General features: G+C 41.0%; 1 protein-coding gene across 2 annotated transcripts in view; it reads left to right on the plus strand.

Moving 5' to 3' along the window:
- Positions 1-19,161, plus strand: part of Met (MET proto-oncogene, receptor tyrosine kinase) — a 104,451-nt gene that overhangs the window by 72,704 nt on the left and 12,586 nt on the right. For both annotated transcript variants that reach the window (XM_051175715.1, XM_051175716.1), the window contains 6 exons: positions 5,099-5,245; positions 6,811-6,967; positions 7,145-7,285; positions 11,498-11,728; positions 13,544-13,624; positions 16,969-17,150. In XM_051175715.1, the coding sequence (XP_051031672.1) occupies positions 5,099-5,245; positions 6,811-6,967; positions 7,145-7,285; positions 11,498-11,728; positions 13,544-13,624; positions 16,969-17,150 (939 nt within the window). The remainder of the gene's footprint in view (positions 1-5,098; positions 5,246-6,810; positions 6,968-7,144; positions 7,286-11,497; positions 11,729-13,543; positions 13,625-16,968; positions 17,151-19,161) is intronic.

Consider the following 19,161-nt stretch of genomic DNA (forward strand, 5'->3'; position numbering starts at 1 on the left):
TTTGTTTTGTTTTGTTTGATACAGGGTTTCTCTGTGTAACAGCTCTGGCTATCCTATACCTCAATTTTGGGACCAGACTGGCCACGAACTCATGGAGATCCACCTGCCTATACCTCCTCAGTGCTGGGATTACAGGCATGAGCCACCACTCCCTGGCCACATCTACAGTATCTTCTGTGGAGTGGGCAAGACAGTTGCTGCCACTCCAGGACAAGCTAACTGACCTGTAGTTTCTGAGCAATTCTCTTGACTCTGACTCCCACCTCAAAGGAGAACTGGGATTATAGATGCATGGCTCAGCATCCAGCTCTGTCTATACAAGGGCTTCAGGGATTTAACTCACCTCCATCCACCCAGCCATTCCACAGGTGTGGTCAAATCTTAGCTGATTTATAAATCGACCTGGATTCCCACCACCTGGGGAATACATTAGCCTCTTAAAACATAGTCACAGAGCACCTTGACTAAGACAACCTGATGCAGATGAAAATCATTAAAGCCCAGACAGGCTGAGGTTTAAGAAGTAATGGAATAAACAGAATACAAAGGTGGCAGAATGAGGACTTGAATCAGCTCTCTGGTGTCACTTCAGTCCTTTTTGCTACGGACAATAAGAAAGCTAGCAAAAATGATCAAGACTTTAATTTCCCATAGACCACTCAATTAGCAAACAATTCATCCCTCACAACCTGCTATCTGAGACACTGAAAATGTTTTCTCCTCTAGAACACATGAATGCAAATGTGAGCAAGTGCAAATAGTAAAGTAGTCCTCACTCAGGTGTGTTGTGGGTAGCATGGGTCAGCTCCATCCAACTGACATCCTCACTCAGGTGTAATGCAGGTAGCATGGGTCAGCTCCATCCAACTTTCAGGGAGATCTTTATCTCTGAACAAACTCGAACACACATTCACACCCACACAATCACTAACCTCACCGTTGCATTTTGTACAATAATTAAGTAAACCCAGCATGAAATTAAATGGAAGCCTGCTTCACTGAACAGTGTGTTTGCCACACCAAAGTTCTTTCTTTCATCTGCTGCTTTAATTAGTTTTAGAAAAGGAAAGAGCTTTTATCACTTCCCCTTTTTTTTCCCCAATAAAACTAATCTACTGTGACCTTTTGCTTTCAACAATTACTGTGTTTGCTGTTTCAAAGATTCCATTTGGCTTTCCTTGATGAAAACAGTGGTTTGTGTGTAAATAGTCTTAGCTCCTCTAAAAAAACCGTTTTCCTGTTCTGGTGTCTATGATGGGCAGATTAGAGATAAGTGGTTCTTTACGTACCCTTTCAAAGCCAGTGTTTGATGGGAGAGAAAACTCCTTTTTCCATAAATTAAACAGCTGTTATTCAATGTCCTACGAAGTTGTTGGACCAAGAAAAGCATGGCGTGGCATCATCTTAAGTCTATTAATGGCATTCCCCCAGAGATGAGTATAAGTGGAGTCTTTCTGTTCCAGAAGCCACCCCCAAGTAACCACTCAGAGTCTTAATACTGACTATAAATGCTCGACCAATAGCTCAGGCTTGTTACTAGCTAACTCTTATATTTAAATTAACCCATATTTCTTATCTACACTCTGCCATGTGGCTTGAGTAAGTCATGATCATCTCGTGTGTGTGTGTGTGTGTGTGTGTGTGTGTGTGTGTGTGTGTGTGTGTGTGTGTACAGATGTGAATATGGGTACCTGTGCGGTCAAAGGATGCCAGTAGCTAAAATTATAGGCCATCTTGTAAGTCATGTGGGTATTGGGACCTGAACTCAGGTTCTCTGGAAGTGCAGTAAGTGCTCTTAACCACTGATCCATCTCTCTAGTCCTGCTCTAAATTTTTTTTTCAGACCTCTAAGTTTTGATTAAGGAATTTTTATGTTTTCCACCTAGTCGTCTTATATGAGTTTTTGTACATGAATAGATTGTGTAGAAAAAAAGTGTCATCTTCAGTGCTGGTAAAGGACTGCCTCTGGTTGCCCAGCCCTCGCTCAGAGTTTGTCTTATTTTAGAGCACATAGGCGCATGTGCCAATAGGCATGCTTCAAAAGTCATTTCTGAAAACTCAGTTCAGAGAGTAAGGAGGGCAGGAACCTCATAGATGGAAAAAAGCAGTCCAAGATGAAGTACAGTGAGATTCGGAGACTAGAATGTGATCCTGTGAACATAGCAACAACATGGGAGGTCACAAGTAATGAGCCAGACATCACTGCCTGGGCACTGAAGATACATAGAAAGGAGTAGCATTGTGGGCCACCCAATCAACCTGGTACCCGGAGGCAACTGAAGGTTGGTTCCTTCCCTTCTCTCAATAGTTGGCTGCAGGCCCGCTTGTGCTACCAGGAGGTCAGATCTCCCTCCAGGCAGGGTGGAAGGGTTCCTTTCTTCTGGTCATTTGGCCCTGCATCCAGATTTACTGGTATTGATGGTGTTCATGTCTTATTCTCAAGTAGTAGTTCCCTGAGATGCACACAGTGATAGGCAATCTTGGGGCTGGGGGTACCCAGGGCACATACACTGTACTTGTGTTAACATAATACCTGGGTAAGGCTCTCTAACTAGATAAATAAAGACTCCCAAGGAGATACTGATGAAATTAGTTGAATTTTCATCCAGCCAGCCTTTCTCAAGTTTCCTAGAAGCCTTTTCTCTGTGGATATCATGTGAAGCTGGTTTGAAGCCTTCTGAGGTGGATCTTGGGCCTGAATTCTATCCTGAAGGGTACATATTCTCTAAGTGAAGTGTAATGCCCCCACAGCCACCAGGTCTCTGGGTTTCTGCTACTGAGGCCCTCACTGCCCAGCTTCTGTCTACTCCACACCTCATGCTGTCACTGGTGATCTCTCCTGTGGCTGCCCGGCTACGAACACTTGCAGGATCTTTTCAATGGGAATGCTGTTTTGTAAATCCTACCCACCTTTACTTCTTTCTACTCTGTTCTGTCACAGTCCTTAGCGAGTGGCATCCCAAAACCTGAATCCTGAAGACACATTATGAGAGACCTGGGGAGTAAGGGGACATGTGGGCAGTCATTGGCTTTCATGTTAACATCACGGTGACAGAAGGTAGAAGGTCCTATCCATCTTCACATTTGCAGTAACTAGACCTGAATCTAATACTCATTGGGTGGTAAGTAGGTTTTGCACCAGATAGAATTTGCTTAGCTTTGTGACTTGGTTCCTTCTTGAAGCTTAGCTCCCCTCATGTAAACCAGCAATGACAACATACTAAGAGTCTTTACAGGATAAAATGAAGTCACTGGCATCCTGAGCTGCTCTTTGTTCATAGAGGACTGAAGCTCTCACTTATACCATTTTATTTAGAAACCCATACTTTGTCACTTCAATGCCTGCAGAGCTGAGCTGATCTTTCAGATGCATTCTTCTACTTAATAAATAGTTGATGTCAACAATGAAGGTTTTAAACATCTTTTCCACGGCTCAATAAAGCTGCATTCACTTCAAATACAAAAAAAAAAAAAAAAAAATTAAACTGCATCTATTTTTATCCTTCCTGTTTTGAGCTCAGGTTCCTCTTATATTGTCACGGCTACTGTCATGTCTATGTTTTCAGCTCTAAAAGCAGTTTTCATATACAATGCTGGTGGTAGCATATTCTCTAACCTAGTGCTTACCATGTGTTCCTTGGTGCTTGTGAATCAAGGAGGACTCTGCCTTTCAGCTGTTTATTCTCCTGTTTTAAGAGCCAAGGAGATCCTAAGCCTGAAAGAATGAGTCCTGGAGAGGAACATGCATTATGAGCCTCCCTTCCCCCACCCTTAGCTATTATCTAAGCACACAAGGCACATGTCAGTGCTTCTCTCATAAATCAAGCCCTCGGGCTCTTTAATCTCTTCTCTCTGTCATTCTCTGAATTCCCTCCAATACGTGAGTAAGGGCCTGCGCCCTTCCTAGACCTAACCAACAAGTTGTGATTTCGAGCCCCAAAGTGACCTGTGAGATTTATGTGCTTCTCTGTCGAATTACCCTGTGTGGCTGACCTAGATCAATGGCTTGCTCCTACCGCCTCTGGAAATACGATAAGGGTAGGGATTGTCTGCCTTCGTTTCTTCCATGGATTCTCAGAATATAAAGAAGTACCTTCTCTCAGGTATTTCTCTTTCTAGAAAGATATCTGACCCACCCATCTTGAAATCCAGGAGACACTGGGAAGGAAAGCGGTTTTCAGATGCACTCACTAGTATATAAAATGACGTTGCAGGGCTGTCTCTATTAGGAGCTGTTCTTTGTCCGTAAGAAAAATGGTAATAGGTTTTGATAGCTCTCTCCTCCAAGTAACAGCCTGTTTAATAAATAGCTACTCATTAAATCTTGATATGAAAAATCATGTTCATGTTTGTGCTTCTTTCCCGAGGCCAATGATTGGTTTCTTGAACAAAATGTTAATGTTTTAAACATTCCTGATGTTAACTCAACTATGTCAAATTGGGTAATGTGTAAAAGTCCTCAAGTAACTATATAATTGTTCAAAATAATGTAATTGTGCTCTCAAGTCCTAACGAAGGTCATATGACATCTTTAGGGAATTTCTTTGAAATGAATTTACTTATGTGCAGGGTTCAACCAGGCAAGAATAAAAAGGAATTTCCCAGCTCCAACAGCTAAAGGAATGTATCGACGAGGCAGTTACATTAGCTCTCTGGAGACGAGACCTTGGCATTGGTGTTTTTGAAAGCGTTCCGTGTGATTCTAAAAGTGAATCATTACAAAAGGCAATGTTAAGCAATTCAACGGGCTTAGCCACTAAACTCAAAACTGCTTTCTTTTTGTCAACCATCTCTGCCTGACGACAGTAATAAGATGATTATGCATGACACTTTTCAAAATAAGGCCATAAACAAGATTCCCTTTCCTTTTCTCTAAAATTCAATCTGATGTGGAAAGCTCATCTTATCACTCCTGCCTAGTTGTGTCCTGAAATGTTTCAGCCAGCTCAACTCCTCTGAAAATGAGCACTGTAAAAATCAGATGTCATGGAAAACATCATCTGCATTTGCTGTGTTCTCGAGTTCCTTCTAAAATCACCAGCATCCCTACTGACCTGTGAAGTGTTAATGACCTTTTCCTTTTGTTTTCTCTTCCCAGGGAAATGATATTGACCCTGAAGCAGTTCAAGGTGAAGTGTTAAAAGTTGGAAATAAGAGCTGTGAGAATATACACTGGCATTCTGAAGCTGTTTTATGTACAGTCCCCAATGACCTGCTGAAACTGAACAGCGAGTTAAATATAGAGGTGGGGTTCCTACATGCCTCTCATGATGTAAATAAGGATGCCAGTGTAATTATGTCACCGGTAGTCTTAAAATAAATCATTAAGGCTCATTTGAGTGTTGGCTTTGGCTCATCAGCTCAACCTCAGTTCCTAGTTGTGATTTGAGAAATGTTGAGTTTTTTTTTTTTTTTTTTAATCACACTGTCTCTTTCCCCTGGGTTAGAAGTCCAAGTCTCAAAAGTCATTTTACCAGCACTGGTACTCCGTCATCCCACACTCTTTCCAAAGCATGCTGTCATTCTCAGAAGGAACAAGGACAAACTCAAGAGTGTCCCTTCTCCCACTTTTCACCAAGCCAAGGGACCTTCCCACTGCAGTGATCACAATGCATAGAACTCTATAAATTAAAGGAGGCATATTCACTTGGCAGAAGGAAGTAGAACCTCAATTGTTGCATACTACCTTATTCCATGTACACAACTAAATCAGACAATCCAGAACAAGAATCTGCCTTTACTATTTTTAATGCTTTATTGTGATATGGCCTATATAACATACAATTTACTTGAAACACATAATTCAACATGTCGGTATGTTGCAATTGTGTATTTCTTTAAATAATGGTAATATATATAAATCATAAAATTTGCCTTTTTAATAATTTGAAATTTATAGTTCAGGGACATGAAGTATATTCATAATAAGAGTGGCCATTACTGCTATGTAATTTGAAAGCCTTCCCAAACAGATGCAATGTAACCATTAAGCAAGAACACCATACCTTCCTCTCCAACAGCTCCTGTAACCTACTTTCTTTTTCTATGAATTTGCTGACCTAGGTATCTCATATAAGTCAAATTATACAATATTTGTCTTTTGACATCTGGCTTGTTTTATTTGGAAGTTTTTTGTGGTCCATTCCATTTTATGGCTGAGGGATGTCTTATTTCATGTATGCTGTATATTGATTACCCTAGAAAAAAGTAGCTTTAGAGACTCCTCAAGTCTTCTGAAAATGTTTGGAAATGGAAATATACCAAAGAATTACAAAATCAGAGACTAGGTATAGAAACTAGAATAGAAATTTCAAAATGATCTCTAATCTTTAAAATCACAAGGCACTGAAGCTGGAGGAAACAACAAGATTTCTTCTATGTATCAAACCGGAATAGAGAGAATCTGAGACTTTACTATCCTTTTATAACATGATTTTCCCTCTTATGAGAAATCTTTTCTGATATGCACTCCATCCTCCCAAATGGGACATCATAATTTTTATTTAATTTATACGTCTATGGTATCATTATAATAATTGATTTATTTCCCTTTATATATACTTTAGTTCCTCAAGATCAAAGACTATTGTTGTTTAACTATCATAGTTATGCTTTAGTTGATCAGTATTTCCTAATTACCTGAACACTCAGGCAGAATTGGGGAATTTCTTACTAAAGGTTGTAATGCAACTTCTAGAATGGTGGCCACCAGGTGCTAATGAGAACCAGAGAAATTCTGGTTCCACACAGATAGTATATTTTATATCAGTCTTGGCCAAATTCTGACTTTCCCTTCTTCTTTATTTCTAGTGGAAGCAAGCAGTCTCTTCAACTGTCCTTGGAAAAGTGATTGTTCAACCAGATCAGAATTTCACAGGATTGATCGTTGGTGTGGTTTCGATATCAGTAATACTTGTATTATTACTCGGGCTCTTTCTGTGGCTGAGAAAAAGAAAGCATATTAAAGGTGCATATTTTGATTATTGTCTAAGATGCTACCATTGGAATATAGTGATTATATTCAGTATTGTCATGGAGACATATGGGAGGTTTAATGTGCATTCATAAAACCTGTGAGTTCTGGACACTGGGACCTGTGATAATCAAGTCTTTAACAAGCTTTTTTCTTTCTCTCTGTTTTAAGATCTGGGCAGTGAATTAGTTCGCTATGACGCAAGAGTACACACTCCTCATTTGGATAGGCTTGTCAGTGCCCGAAGTGTAAGTCCAACTACAGAGATGGTCTCAAATGAGTCTGTAGACTACAGAGCTACTTTTCCAGAAGGTATAATTCAGTTTACTATCCTGAGAAATATCTATACATAGACCTCTGTGAGTTGTGGCAGTGTTCTTGATTTTTGCTTTTTTTTTTTTTTTTTTTTTTCTTCTTCTTTTCTTCTTCTTCTTCTCCTTCTTCTTCTTTTGTTATACAAATAGGAAAAAGAAAGTTTTGACCTCTGCCAAAGGAATACTTAACTTGATGTAGAATTGCATGGTCTTCACTTTAAAATCAAACTCACGCAGGTATCATATGGGAATTTTAGCATCTGCAAGCTTTCTGCTCGCACACAGCAGCAAGGTTCACTTTAGAATCATTTGAGCAAAGTCACTTATCGCAGGGCAATGTTAAGATATCAGGAAGCTCTCTTTAACCATTCAGGAAGAGTATAGCTATAAAATGTTTTTTATTTAAATATAAACTTAAAATGCTATATTTGGGGCGGAAACTTTTTAATCATACCACTAGTAACCTCTAGAAGCATCCTCAGTGAGCATAGCTTTTACCTACAACCATCTAGGACCTGAATATATTTTGAGCCTTATCCAAGACAAACCTCCAGTGGCTCAATTCATCAACATCATCTGCTTTGCAAAACACCAGACCTAAGAATGGTCAGGTTGGCCAGGGCATTTCACATTGTTTTATTTAAACATGTCTTGCACAAAGCAAAATGTCCATATTGTATCGGGGCCATTATCTTTAGAAGTTACAGGACGTGAGTCAAGTGTAAGCATTTCCCTGTTGAATATTTACCACTGGACAAATACAGTGAGTCACAGACAGTTGTGGATACTGAGAAGTCAGAAAGCTACTCATCCAGGCAAGTACATCAGTAGTGAAGGCAGGCAGCATTTTAAGTTTCTCACCACTTGCTGCCTTTCCTGAGACTTAGCCTAGTTCTCTGGAGATTACTGAATGCCCCACATGGCTCCATTCACTGTTGGAAAGAAATCCAATCCTTTAAGAATGTGGACAAATCAAGCTTGGTGCATGCTTTTAAAATTTAGATACAATTAGGCTTTCATATCCATGTTTAATAGCTCTAACCTGGGATTACTGAGGTTTACAACTAATTGCTTTTTAAAAAAGCTTTCCTGTGGGGGGGGGAGATGACTATCTATGAAATGCTTATAGCCTAAGAAAGAGGGCCTGGGTCCTAAGTGTGTATTAGTAGAACTCACATAAAAGTCATATGTCCTGAGCGTGTAGGTACAGATCCTCAGAGTCCATTGGCTGAGCACCTCCAAATTCAGTTAAGGGAATAAGGAGGAAGACACCTAGCATTGACCTCTGACTTCCACACACATGCACAGTCTATACACACACACACAAGCACACGTATACAGCTTTCTTCATCTTTAAATTGTGTGACATGTGTGGTGTGTGTGTGGTCACAGGAACATTCTGTGAGGTTGGGTCTCTCCTACCTTTACATAGGTTCCAGCTATCAAGTTTAGCTCACTTGGCTTGTAAGCAAATTATGTTTACCTCCTGAGGCAGCTTGCTTTCTCACTTTTTTTTTTATTATTGTGTACATGTGTGTGTGCATGTATGCATGTGTAATATATATACATTTGTCATTGTGGCTAAGAGAATAAGCTTCACCCTCCTGCTTGCTTTGAAGCTGCTTCTTGATGACAGGAAAAGTTAAATGGGCAAAAGAGGGCCACCCAAAGGGAAGAACAGGAGGTTGAGCATCCAAACCTGTTCAGCAGCAACTGCAGAACTTTCTTCTGTAGCTGGTGAAGACAGTTTTTTCCATGGAGACCCAGAAGTCTCTATGACATTTCAACAAGATTACACATGGATGCCCTATATTGACTTCTTGATGTATTTGAACTTCACAAAGGCTGGGTAGAATTTCCCTTCAGGAGGACCCTTTGTTACCTTGGCCCCTGAGAAATGATAGCTCTGCTCTCCAGGTACAAAAGTATGGAAAGTGAGGATGAAGTAGCTGGGTTGGAAACCCCATTTGCATCTATGATTTGCTGGGGAACATTTGTAGAACCTGACTCCTTGCTATTAGAGGATCAGCCAAGAAAGAAAGTCTTTCTTAATCTACCCAGCTTTGAAGGGGCCTCTTAAATGTTCTAGAGCCTTCCTTTGTGGTCACACTTGTTTATTTTGAGCTACAGATTATTATGACTATAAAGGTCCCTCCAAAACTTTTCTGGAGGCAGTTTTGAGACTTACTGTCTGGCGAAGTAAGTATTGTTAACTAGAAGATCTGCTGTGGAAAATACTAAACACGCACAACTGGGACTAGAAATAGTCATGACATCATCAGCTTCCTTAAGTTCTTGTTCTCTTGTTTGTTTGCAAGCAAACAATGTTGTGTGATGGGATTGGAGGACCTAACTGTCCCTTCATTACGCTTGCACGGGCACATGCACACAACACACACACACACACACACACACACACTCATAAGCACACACAATCACATGCACCCTGCCATTCAGTTGCTGTGACCCTGGTGTCCCACCCTTGATATGGGTGATGTTTTCCAGGAAGGGCAAAGCAGCAAGTGGTTTCTTTCCCCATTTGGGATTAAAAGGCACTCAGTGCCACGGCCCCTTAACTTTGGCATGGAAAGTGTCATTTCTTTGCAAAAGAAATCTTACTTAAAGTTCTTACGGCGCTTTAGTTGTAAAGATAGGCTAATGGGAAACAGCCATGCTCAAGTGCCTTCAAGTGAACAGTGATAGGGCACCCTAGTGCTGATCCAAAATGTCTGCTCTAAGCCATAACACTCTGTGACCACTACCACAAGGTAGAGAACTCACCACCACTGTGCAAGGCTCTCAGCTCTGAGAATGTAGCATTCCATATTTCCAACCATATATGACTATAGGTACATGTTGAACAAGCATAACACAAAATTTTGAAATCGAAAATAATTTAAAAGTCTATGATGGTGTGTGTGTGTGTGTGTGTGTGTGTGTGTGTGTGTGTGCATTACCATGAGCCTATGTAGAAACCAGAGCAAGATGCCACGTGCCTTCTCCATCACTCTTGGCCTTATTAGCGTAGGATAGGGTCTGTCACTGAACCTGAAGTTCACATTTTTTTGTTAGCTGGATGGAAGCTCTTGGGATCCATCAGCCTTGACTCCCCAATGCTTTTGTTGTTGTTTATGTGGGAACTCGGGGTATTTGAACTCATGTCCTCCTGCTTGTATATCAAGGGCTCCTACCTACCGGGCCATCTCCCCAGCACTTAGAATTTATGATACACAGAAGTATCAGGTTTAAAAGTTTTATATTTTCCATTCCAATTTTCAGATTCATCAGGGATGATCAACCAGTAAAGTCCATGCCAGTATTTCAAAATCTGAGAAAACTCCAAATGTGAACAATTTCTGGTCCCAAGTATTTTTGAAAGGGGCTTGTGCTGATTGTATGTATTTTGCTATACATACTTCCTTGTCCAGGAATTCATATAGGTTTCTACAGTACTAATCATTTCCATGTAATGGTCATCTCTGAGGGCATCTTTTTTGTTTTCTTTAGTTTGAACTGGATTTCTGCAGGACTGGGCAATTGCTTCTCCACTTTTGCTGCTTCTGGCTACTTTTCTTTTTAATATAACATCTTTATTAATACTTTGAGACTTTCATGCAATATATTCTGATCGTTTTCACTCCCACACCTCCCCCTGACTCCCAACCCCACACACACTTCATGCCCTCTCTTTTCTTTTTAATTATATAGCCCAATATGTACTGCCCACATTCTCCTGGGTGTGGGGCCATATACTGGTATGTGGTCCTCACAGGGGGTGGGGGGCTTCACCCTTAAGGGAAACTGACTCCTCTAGAAACCATCACCAATCCATACTGCTTCTGATTCTTAAAGGTGGGGTATATTTTAAAATGAAACTCATGCATGGTTTTTTGTTATTAATCGAAAGAGAGCTACCCAAAGAAACCAATAGGAAAAACAAGCTTTCATAGTTAACATGGCCTACATCTCAGCATGTTATAAACTGCTTTTCTATATAAACATCTATGTATGTGTACCTTTTCCCCAGTTCATTACCATTTTTCTCAAACCACTCCTTTGTAAAGGGTGTTCCCAGTCAAACCCAGTGAGGACAGGCATTTCTTTAATGTTAAATCCACATTTCGCTGTTATGTGAATCCCCTTTGCCACGCCTGGTGCCGGCTGCCATGAGCTAGGCTTCTCTGCTATATCTATATGCTTTGTCTTGCAGATCAGTTTCCCAACTCCTCTCAGAACGGAGCGTGCAGACCAGTGCAGTACCCTTTGACAGATCTGTCCCCCATACTCAATAATGGAGACTCCGATATATCCAGCCCATTACTACAAAATACTGTTCACATTGACCTCAGCGCTCTAAATCCAGAGCTGGTCCAAGCAGTTCAGCACGTAGTGATTGGGCCCAGTAGCCTGATTGTGCATTTCAATGAAGTCATAGGAAGAGGTAAGTGTTTCCACTCAGCTATCTTAAATACAATTTTCTAGTAAGCCTTTTATCTCCTGTGATGCAGATTAGGAACTTAGACAATGCCAATGGCCCCTGACAAAGCCCTGATAATGAGGTGTTTGAGTTTTGTCCTGCAGAAATGCAGACCTGAAAAGCATATCCTTGGAGACTGCCCTATGTGAGGAAGTGGTTGGATAACATCCCCCAACCTAGGAGAAAATACCCCATTTCTCCCTCATATTTCTCACACTAAGGACAGTTGCTTGGAAAGTGCCACTTGCTTCCTCATAAAAATCATGCCAATTTTGTCACATCTTTACCCCTCCCATCTTTCCTATGAGAGCAATAACAAAGTCTACCAAAGTCCTAGTGTAGAGTGCACCGCTGGACAGCATCAGAAGACAGGTGAGAGTTTTTAGCCCTCCCCTGGTCTGAGGCAATACATATTATCTCCACAGTGCACTCCAGTTTCTTCACACAAAGAATGACTGTTTGCAATAAGCTTTGCCAGAGCATCAAAAACTGCAAGCATGAACACTGTTGGAGGAAGTATTTGTCAGGGAAGAGAAAGCAACCAGAAGTCACAACATGAAGTCTACTCAAAAATCCTTTTATACATAGGAAAGTGTACACTTAGCTACTGAGTGACTTCTGGTGGCTTTTGTTCTAAACTCCACATGAGTTTGTACAGGCATCTGTTGGTATGATGCAGGGCACAATGACAGGGCTATTGAGCATGTGTGAACACTGGTCCTTCTCAGCATCCTCTGTCACACTCCAGAGCTGAGCTGTGAGTGGGTTGCTTCTTCTTGAAAAGTGGCCTCTGTGCACAAGCGTGTGTCTGTGCTAGACTCCTGGCCTGTAAATCCAGTGAGTGTGCCAGCCTTAGAGTGTGTAGACTCACTAATTATATTCTCACGCTATGTAAAATCAGAGCATTTTTTTTTTATCATGAAAGGTATTAACATGGTCATTATTTCTCTGAAGTCCTAGTCATTAAGGAGCTATCGATATTAACCACTGCTTATTTATATGTTTTTCATGGGAAATGGTGAGCACTTATGAGCCTGGGTTTTATTGTATTCATCTTTGGGTCACCAGCTCCATGCCTGATATTCATATACGAAGCACTCAGGACAGCTTGCTGGACACCATGAATTAATTGAGTGACTTACACAGCTATCAGACATTTGACACCTCTGGGAAAAATTACTGCCACTGTTGAAAGGCTACCATTGGGGAAGTGAGTGGGTAAAGTCAGAGGGAAATGTACGCAGTGAGTCAGAGTGAATCTGTTTCATTTAGGCAACTGTCTTTTGATTCCTGCCAACCTGGCTTACATATAAACCAGTGACTAACAGGGGAAATTCTTACTGTATAATACCTTATTTATAATCATTTACAAGAATGTAGAAGGTTTATTTTATATTTATTCAAGTGGATAAAATTATTTGCATATTTTCTTAAGTAGTATTTGATCCTTAAACATAATAAAACTCATGCAGAAGCTATGATTGTGTTGGGTGATACCACGGTGGTTTGATGTTTTGGTATATTAGCCTTTAAATGAAACCATATTACCTACATTTTTATCATCTATTAAATAATCATGTTGCTTATACCATCAAGATAAATGTATTCCACCTATGTTTATATCTAAACACATATAAAATACAGAGTGGTATTGTTAATAAAAATGTCATAACTAATGTACCTTTTTGTCTCACAGAGGAAGAAGATGAAGGTCTTAATAAATAATTATTTTATAAGCCAATATCATATAATTCTAGTCAGGTTTTCCTTTTTCAATAGGGCATTTTGGCTGTGTTTATCATGGGACTTTGTTGGACAATGATGGCAAGAAAATTCACTGTGCTGTGAAATCCTTGAATAGTAAGTTGCATTTAAAAGTGAAGGGTACATTTGTGGTTTGCAAATTGACAGCCTATAATGAAGTGTTGATTGACACTTTCCCTTGTGGAAAAAAATCATCTGCTGCTGAGATTGAGGAATTAATCCTGCAAATGTATTTAGTCTAAACACTTACTGAGATCGTCCCTCTGAAATCACCCCGTGGAGAACTAATAAGTAGGAGACTAGGAGTAGTAAGTCTCTCAGATGAACGGAGTGTCACGTAGCCACATTAGATTTATAATATTTGTTTTGCAAATGACGTTTATGGAAACTATTGGAAGCACGTTGGCACATGCCATAGTAATGACTCATTTTGCCCAGAGACACTACCATAATTATTTTTTAACCACAAATTCCATTTTAAAAAAAAGATTAAAAACTGAAATAATACAAACTGAAGAGAAATGTACTGGCAGAAAAATGAAAAAATCTTAAGTATGGTGATTCCTCATTTATCCATGTGTTTAGGGAATGTGGTGTTCCACAGAAATAAATTCCCTAAGGAAATGTACCTTGGCCCTTTTTAATGATGCAGCATTTCTTAAAATTTTAACTGTTACTAAGAAATCTCTTAATATGAAGTCACATTCTCTTTAAAAACCAAGACATGCTACTAAACATAAATACAGTCTTTACTGATGCAGAGACATAATTACAGCCAAAAACTTCTGTGTTGTACAACCAATGTACTTAACCTGTGAGATGATTCCTGGCTCTGTCCTTGTCAACAGATCTCACATGCTTGCTTTCCTGCTTTGGGATTTTCTACTTTAGAACTTGAAGCAACCTGAAAACTGATAGCCAACTATGTTACAAATTTGCATTAGAACTAATAAGTTTTAAATGTATAAACGGTGGGTTCCCTGCAAGGTACTCTAACACCAGAATTCCCTCAGCCCTTTCCAGTATAAATCTAATCTCCTTGGTGAACATCATTCTGTAGAGTTAGTTTTGTTGGGGATCTGATCACAGTCCAAATGGAATCCAGTAGCAAACTGATCAATAAATTGGCCTCAGAGGAAGTTAGCGCTGCCATTGTTACACAGAATAGTCCTAACCCCAAGAAATCTTTCTGTCTTTGCTATGTGGAGACTGCTGTCAGTCCACGCTGACTTCTGTCATCTTTTCTGGGTCTTTGAATGCATTATGTTTCTAAAAGGCTGCCAACATTGCCATGAACACCAAAGAGATACTAGTGGGGTTTGGGTCGTTAATGCTGTTATCTCTTCATTTGTGTGTACCGTTCCCTCAGCAGGTCTTTCTAGAACTGATTAGAATGTACTGTGCTAAAACCTATATAGGACCTGGGGAGATGGCTCAGTGAGTACCACCAACTGCTTAATAAGCATAAGGACCACTGTTCAGAGCCCAGCACTCACACAAAAAGCTGAGATTGGTCACGTATGCGGGTAACCCCAGTACTGCAGGGAACAGAGACAGGGGGCGTGCTGGCTACCAGCCTAGATCCAGATTCAGTGAGGGACCCATCTCAAAGGAATGGTGCAGAGAGCAAAGCAGCAGGACAATGGATGCCATGCTTGGGCCTCTGCACGCACACACGTGTGTGTGCACACATGCATGCACTTGAATATGCTGTATGCACATAACACACACAGCTCACTTAGTTGGAAAGTAGCACTTATATACACAGGGCTCAGTACAGAAAGTGGAGGGGGGGGCTACTTATGTATTGGCCCTCAAATTCTCCTACATCAGTAATCACTGAACTATGGCCCACTAAGCTGCTTTCATGGGTAAAGTTTATTGAGACCCAGGCGTTTACTGTCTATGACTACTTTCATGGTTCAACGGTAGAGTTAAGTGTTTGCAGCAGACAGCACATGGCCCATGAAGCAAAAGACTATGGAGCCAATGACAAAACACCTGCCCGCTTATGCCCTGGACACTCTCCAGATGGAGTAGCGACATCTTTTGCTTTGTTTTGTCTTTTTTTTTTTTTTTTTTTTTTTTTTTTTTTTTTTTTGTCTGTATAAAACATTCCATGCTGCTACATGAGACCAGTTGTTTCCTGTACTCTGTTTTACAAAAGAGGCTGTCAGTGGTGACACTGTGCACTGTGACAAGCGTTGAGGCTTAGGAAAGAATATCCTACAATATGGGGCTTTGGTTTGCTGAGTCCTTGAATTACAGGGCATTTGATGGGCTTCTCCCTAACCTTCTCCTGCCTCTCTGGATCCGGGTCCCCATTGTCCCTCAAAGCGGGCCTTAAAAATTAGGACTCTTCTCCATCAAGGCAGGGTAGAAAATAAAATCCCTCTCCTCAAAACCCAGGCACAACATCTAGAAATATTATTCTGAACCTCCCCTTCCTTCCTATTTTTGAGCTGGGTGGTCACAACACTTTTCCTGACCTATGTTGTCCAATGGCCTCTCGTGAGACCCTCATTTTAGAAGGGGTCCTTCTTACACCCAGGAAGAAGGGGTGCCATCACAGAGAGAAGGAATAACCTGGCAGATATACTTGGCTGGCTTCCCTTACCATCCTTTAGGTCAACAGCTCTCAGTCCACTTATGTTTTTCACAACTGCCAGTTCTCCATCAAATCCAAGCATAAAAGAAATAAATTGCCCTGGTTACTTAGATCTCCATTTCTGAAGGCTCCCGTGCCTTTAAAAGTTCTTGTGCAGGGCTGGAGATATGGCTTTGCAGTTAAGAGAACTTCCTGTTCTTCCAGAGGACTCGGGTTTTGTTCCCAGAACCCACCATGGGTGACTCACAGTCATCTGTAACAGCTCTCAGGGCATCCAATACTCTCTTCTGGCCTCTAAGGACAGTACTTCTCTCTCTTTTTTTCTCTCTCTCTCTCTTCCTCTCTCTCTCTGTCTCACACACATACACAATAATGAATAAAAATGTTTAAAAAGGAGACATTATGGCTAGGCCCAGCACTAGGGAGGCAGAGGCAGGCAGATCTCTGTAAGCCCGAGGCCAGCCTGGTCTACAGAGCGAATTCCAGGACAGGCTCCAAAGCAATACAGAGAAACCTTGTCTCAAAAAAAAAAAAAAAACATTATGCTGTTCATGCTGTTCTGTTGTTGTAGGATTATTGCTCTTAGTTGTAGAATTCTCAGATGCAACCCTCATCCCTCATGATAGGTAAAGAAAGTGGGGAAAAAAATGCCCTTCTTCCCAGGACACCATTCATTTACTCAAACACATTGCAATAAGAATGCCCTAAGGTTGAAGCATCCGGACAAGATGTCACCAGCTTGTTTTTGTATTTCCTTGTGTTTGCTATCTAAATTTGGAAAGGAATTAATTGTCCTTTAATGAAGTTACTGTCTCGACACTGAATTTCCTAGGAATCACGGATATAGGAGAAGTCTCCCAGTTTCTGACTGAGGGCATCATCATGAAGGATTTCAGTCATCCCAATGTTCTCTCTCTCTTGGGGATCTGCCTTCGGAGTGAAGGGTCCCCACTGGTGGTTCTACCATATATGAAACACGGAGATCTTCGGAATTTCATTCGGAATGAGACTCATGTAAGTACTCTACTAAGCTTATGAACTCACAGATTAGCTGTAAGCCAGCCATTCCTTAAACATGTTAGTTTCAAGTTTTGGCAGGTGAGACAGGGTCTTACTCTACTTCAGGCTGTCCTGATACTTACTCTGTAGCCCAGGCTAGTCTCAGATCTCTACAGTTCACCTGCCTCAGCCTCCTGAGCACTGACTAACATGACAGGCCATGTGACGCCATACTTGCCTTCTTTTTATTTTGGAAGATTTTATTTTTATTTTATGCATGTGAGTGTTTACCTACATGTACATATGTGCACAGTATGTGTGCCTGATACCTGGTACCCTAAGAACACATCATATCTCCTGGAACTATAGTTACACAGTTATGAGCCATCGGGTGTGCTGAGAAACAAACCCGGGTTTGTTTCTTTCCATCCCATTTATTGTTGGTTCGCTTCTTTCTTTGGTTATTTGGGTGTGTGCACATTCAGCTACCTGTTCTGGCCAAAGACTCCCTCAATTCTTTCTCCACCTTAGTCTTTGAGACAAAGTCTCTCATTGCTCTGTCTAAATTAGCTGGCCAGCGAGCCCCTATGATCTCCCTATCTCTGCCCCCTGCTCCGGAGTTAACAGGCGCATCATAAGACCTGGCTTTTGCCTGGGCGCTAAGGATCGGCACTCAGGTACTCATGCTTGTAAAGCAAGTCCTTTACCCACTGTGCCATCTTTCCAGCCCCAGCACAAGCATTTGAGTCTTGTACAACACCTCATGTCCATCCAGCCTAGGCTGCACAGCTAGATGCTGTCTTAGAAGGAGAAAGAGGAGGCATATCTCATTAACAACCTTTATATTGATTGATCGAATAGTGAAAAAATGTTTTAGAAATTTTGAGTTAAAATATGTTGTGATATGTTTCATGTAATTTCATTTAAGTATACTATATAAAGTATACTATACTTCATATTATACCAAATAGTGTTGTACTAGACAGTAAACAAATTGTGTGTGTGTGTGTGTGTGTGTGTGTGTGTTTACATATGTACTAACTCATGGGGTAAGAGTTTTGTGTGTTTTGCTCACTCCTGTGGCTCAACAGATAGGCACTTAATGTTAGTTGAATAAATAGGCTCAAGGTTACAAAAGAGGACCCAGGCTCTTGTGGGTGTGAATTTTCTTGATGACCCTTAACCAGGACATAACATTGAGCAAGCTTTGGCCAGGCCAGGCTTGAGGGGGGTGAACTGAGGAGCTCCTAGAACTAAACTGACTTCATAGCCTCAGGCTTGGCTGCGGCTGCCCAGGTCCCTGAGGGAATCAACCAAACAGCTTTGCTCTTCATCCAAATGATTTTATAAACATTTAAGTTAAACGAAAGCTCTAGAGCTGTAAAGAAATACTTTCAGTTCAGCCAAAAGAATAGGACATCCTCAGAATTCAAAAGCTTTGTAGGTAAAGTGAATTGACATTGCGACTTTTACTCGTCGTCTCACTGGTGAGTTAGTTAGCTGTACTACCTCACTGTCCTCCCAGGATTAATGTAGAGAGATGTCCTACTGTCCATTACAGAGCAGGAGCTGACTTCTTAAAACCCAGAGAGTGGTTCCGGGTGCTTCACACCCCTTATGACACACACATGTCATAAGGGGATGTCTAAGCTACAAGATGTGGCCTGTCCACGGGCTGTGTGTATTAGCAGGGAATACAGCCCTTTAGTCTGGTTTCTCACTGGAATCTTGCTGCTGATAGCCTTTTCTGGATAACGAGGTCCTTCTCAGGGCTGTCAGCCATGATGAGACCTATCACTTCGGATTTCAATCATATGGTTACTCAAGCCCTTCCTCTGTTCATTCAGAGATCAAGAACAGGATACCTTTCTGTGTTTTGGTCCAGAACTGTTGCTGACGAGCTAGCTGCTGGTGCATTCGTTCCAATGAGTTTCCAACAGACTTCAGCAGACATCCTAAGGCATCACTTACCCTCGGGAGTGATTTATTTCTCTGAGCTTCTTGCATTTGCCTAATTTCTAATGCT

Source organism: Phodopus roborovskii, unplaced genomic scaffold (assembly GCF_943737965.1).
Source record: "Phodopus roborovskii unplaced genomic scaffold, PHOROB, whole genome shotgun sequence".
In the NCBI taxonomy this organism is placed as follows: domain Eukaryota; kingdom Metazoa; phylum Chordata; class Mammalia; order Rodentia; family Cricetidae; genus Phodopus; species Phodopus roborovskii.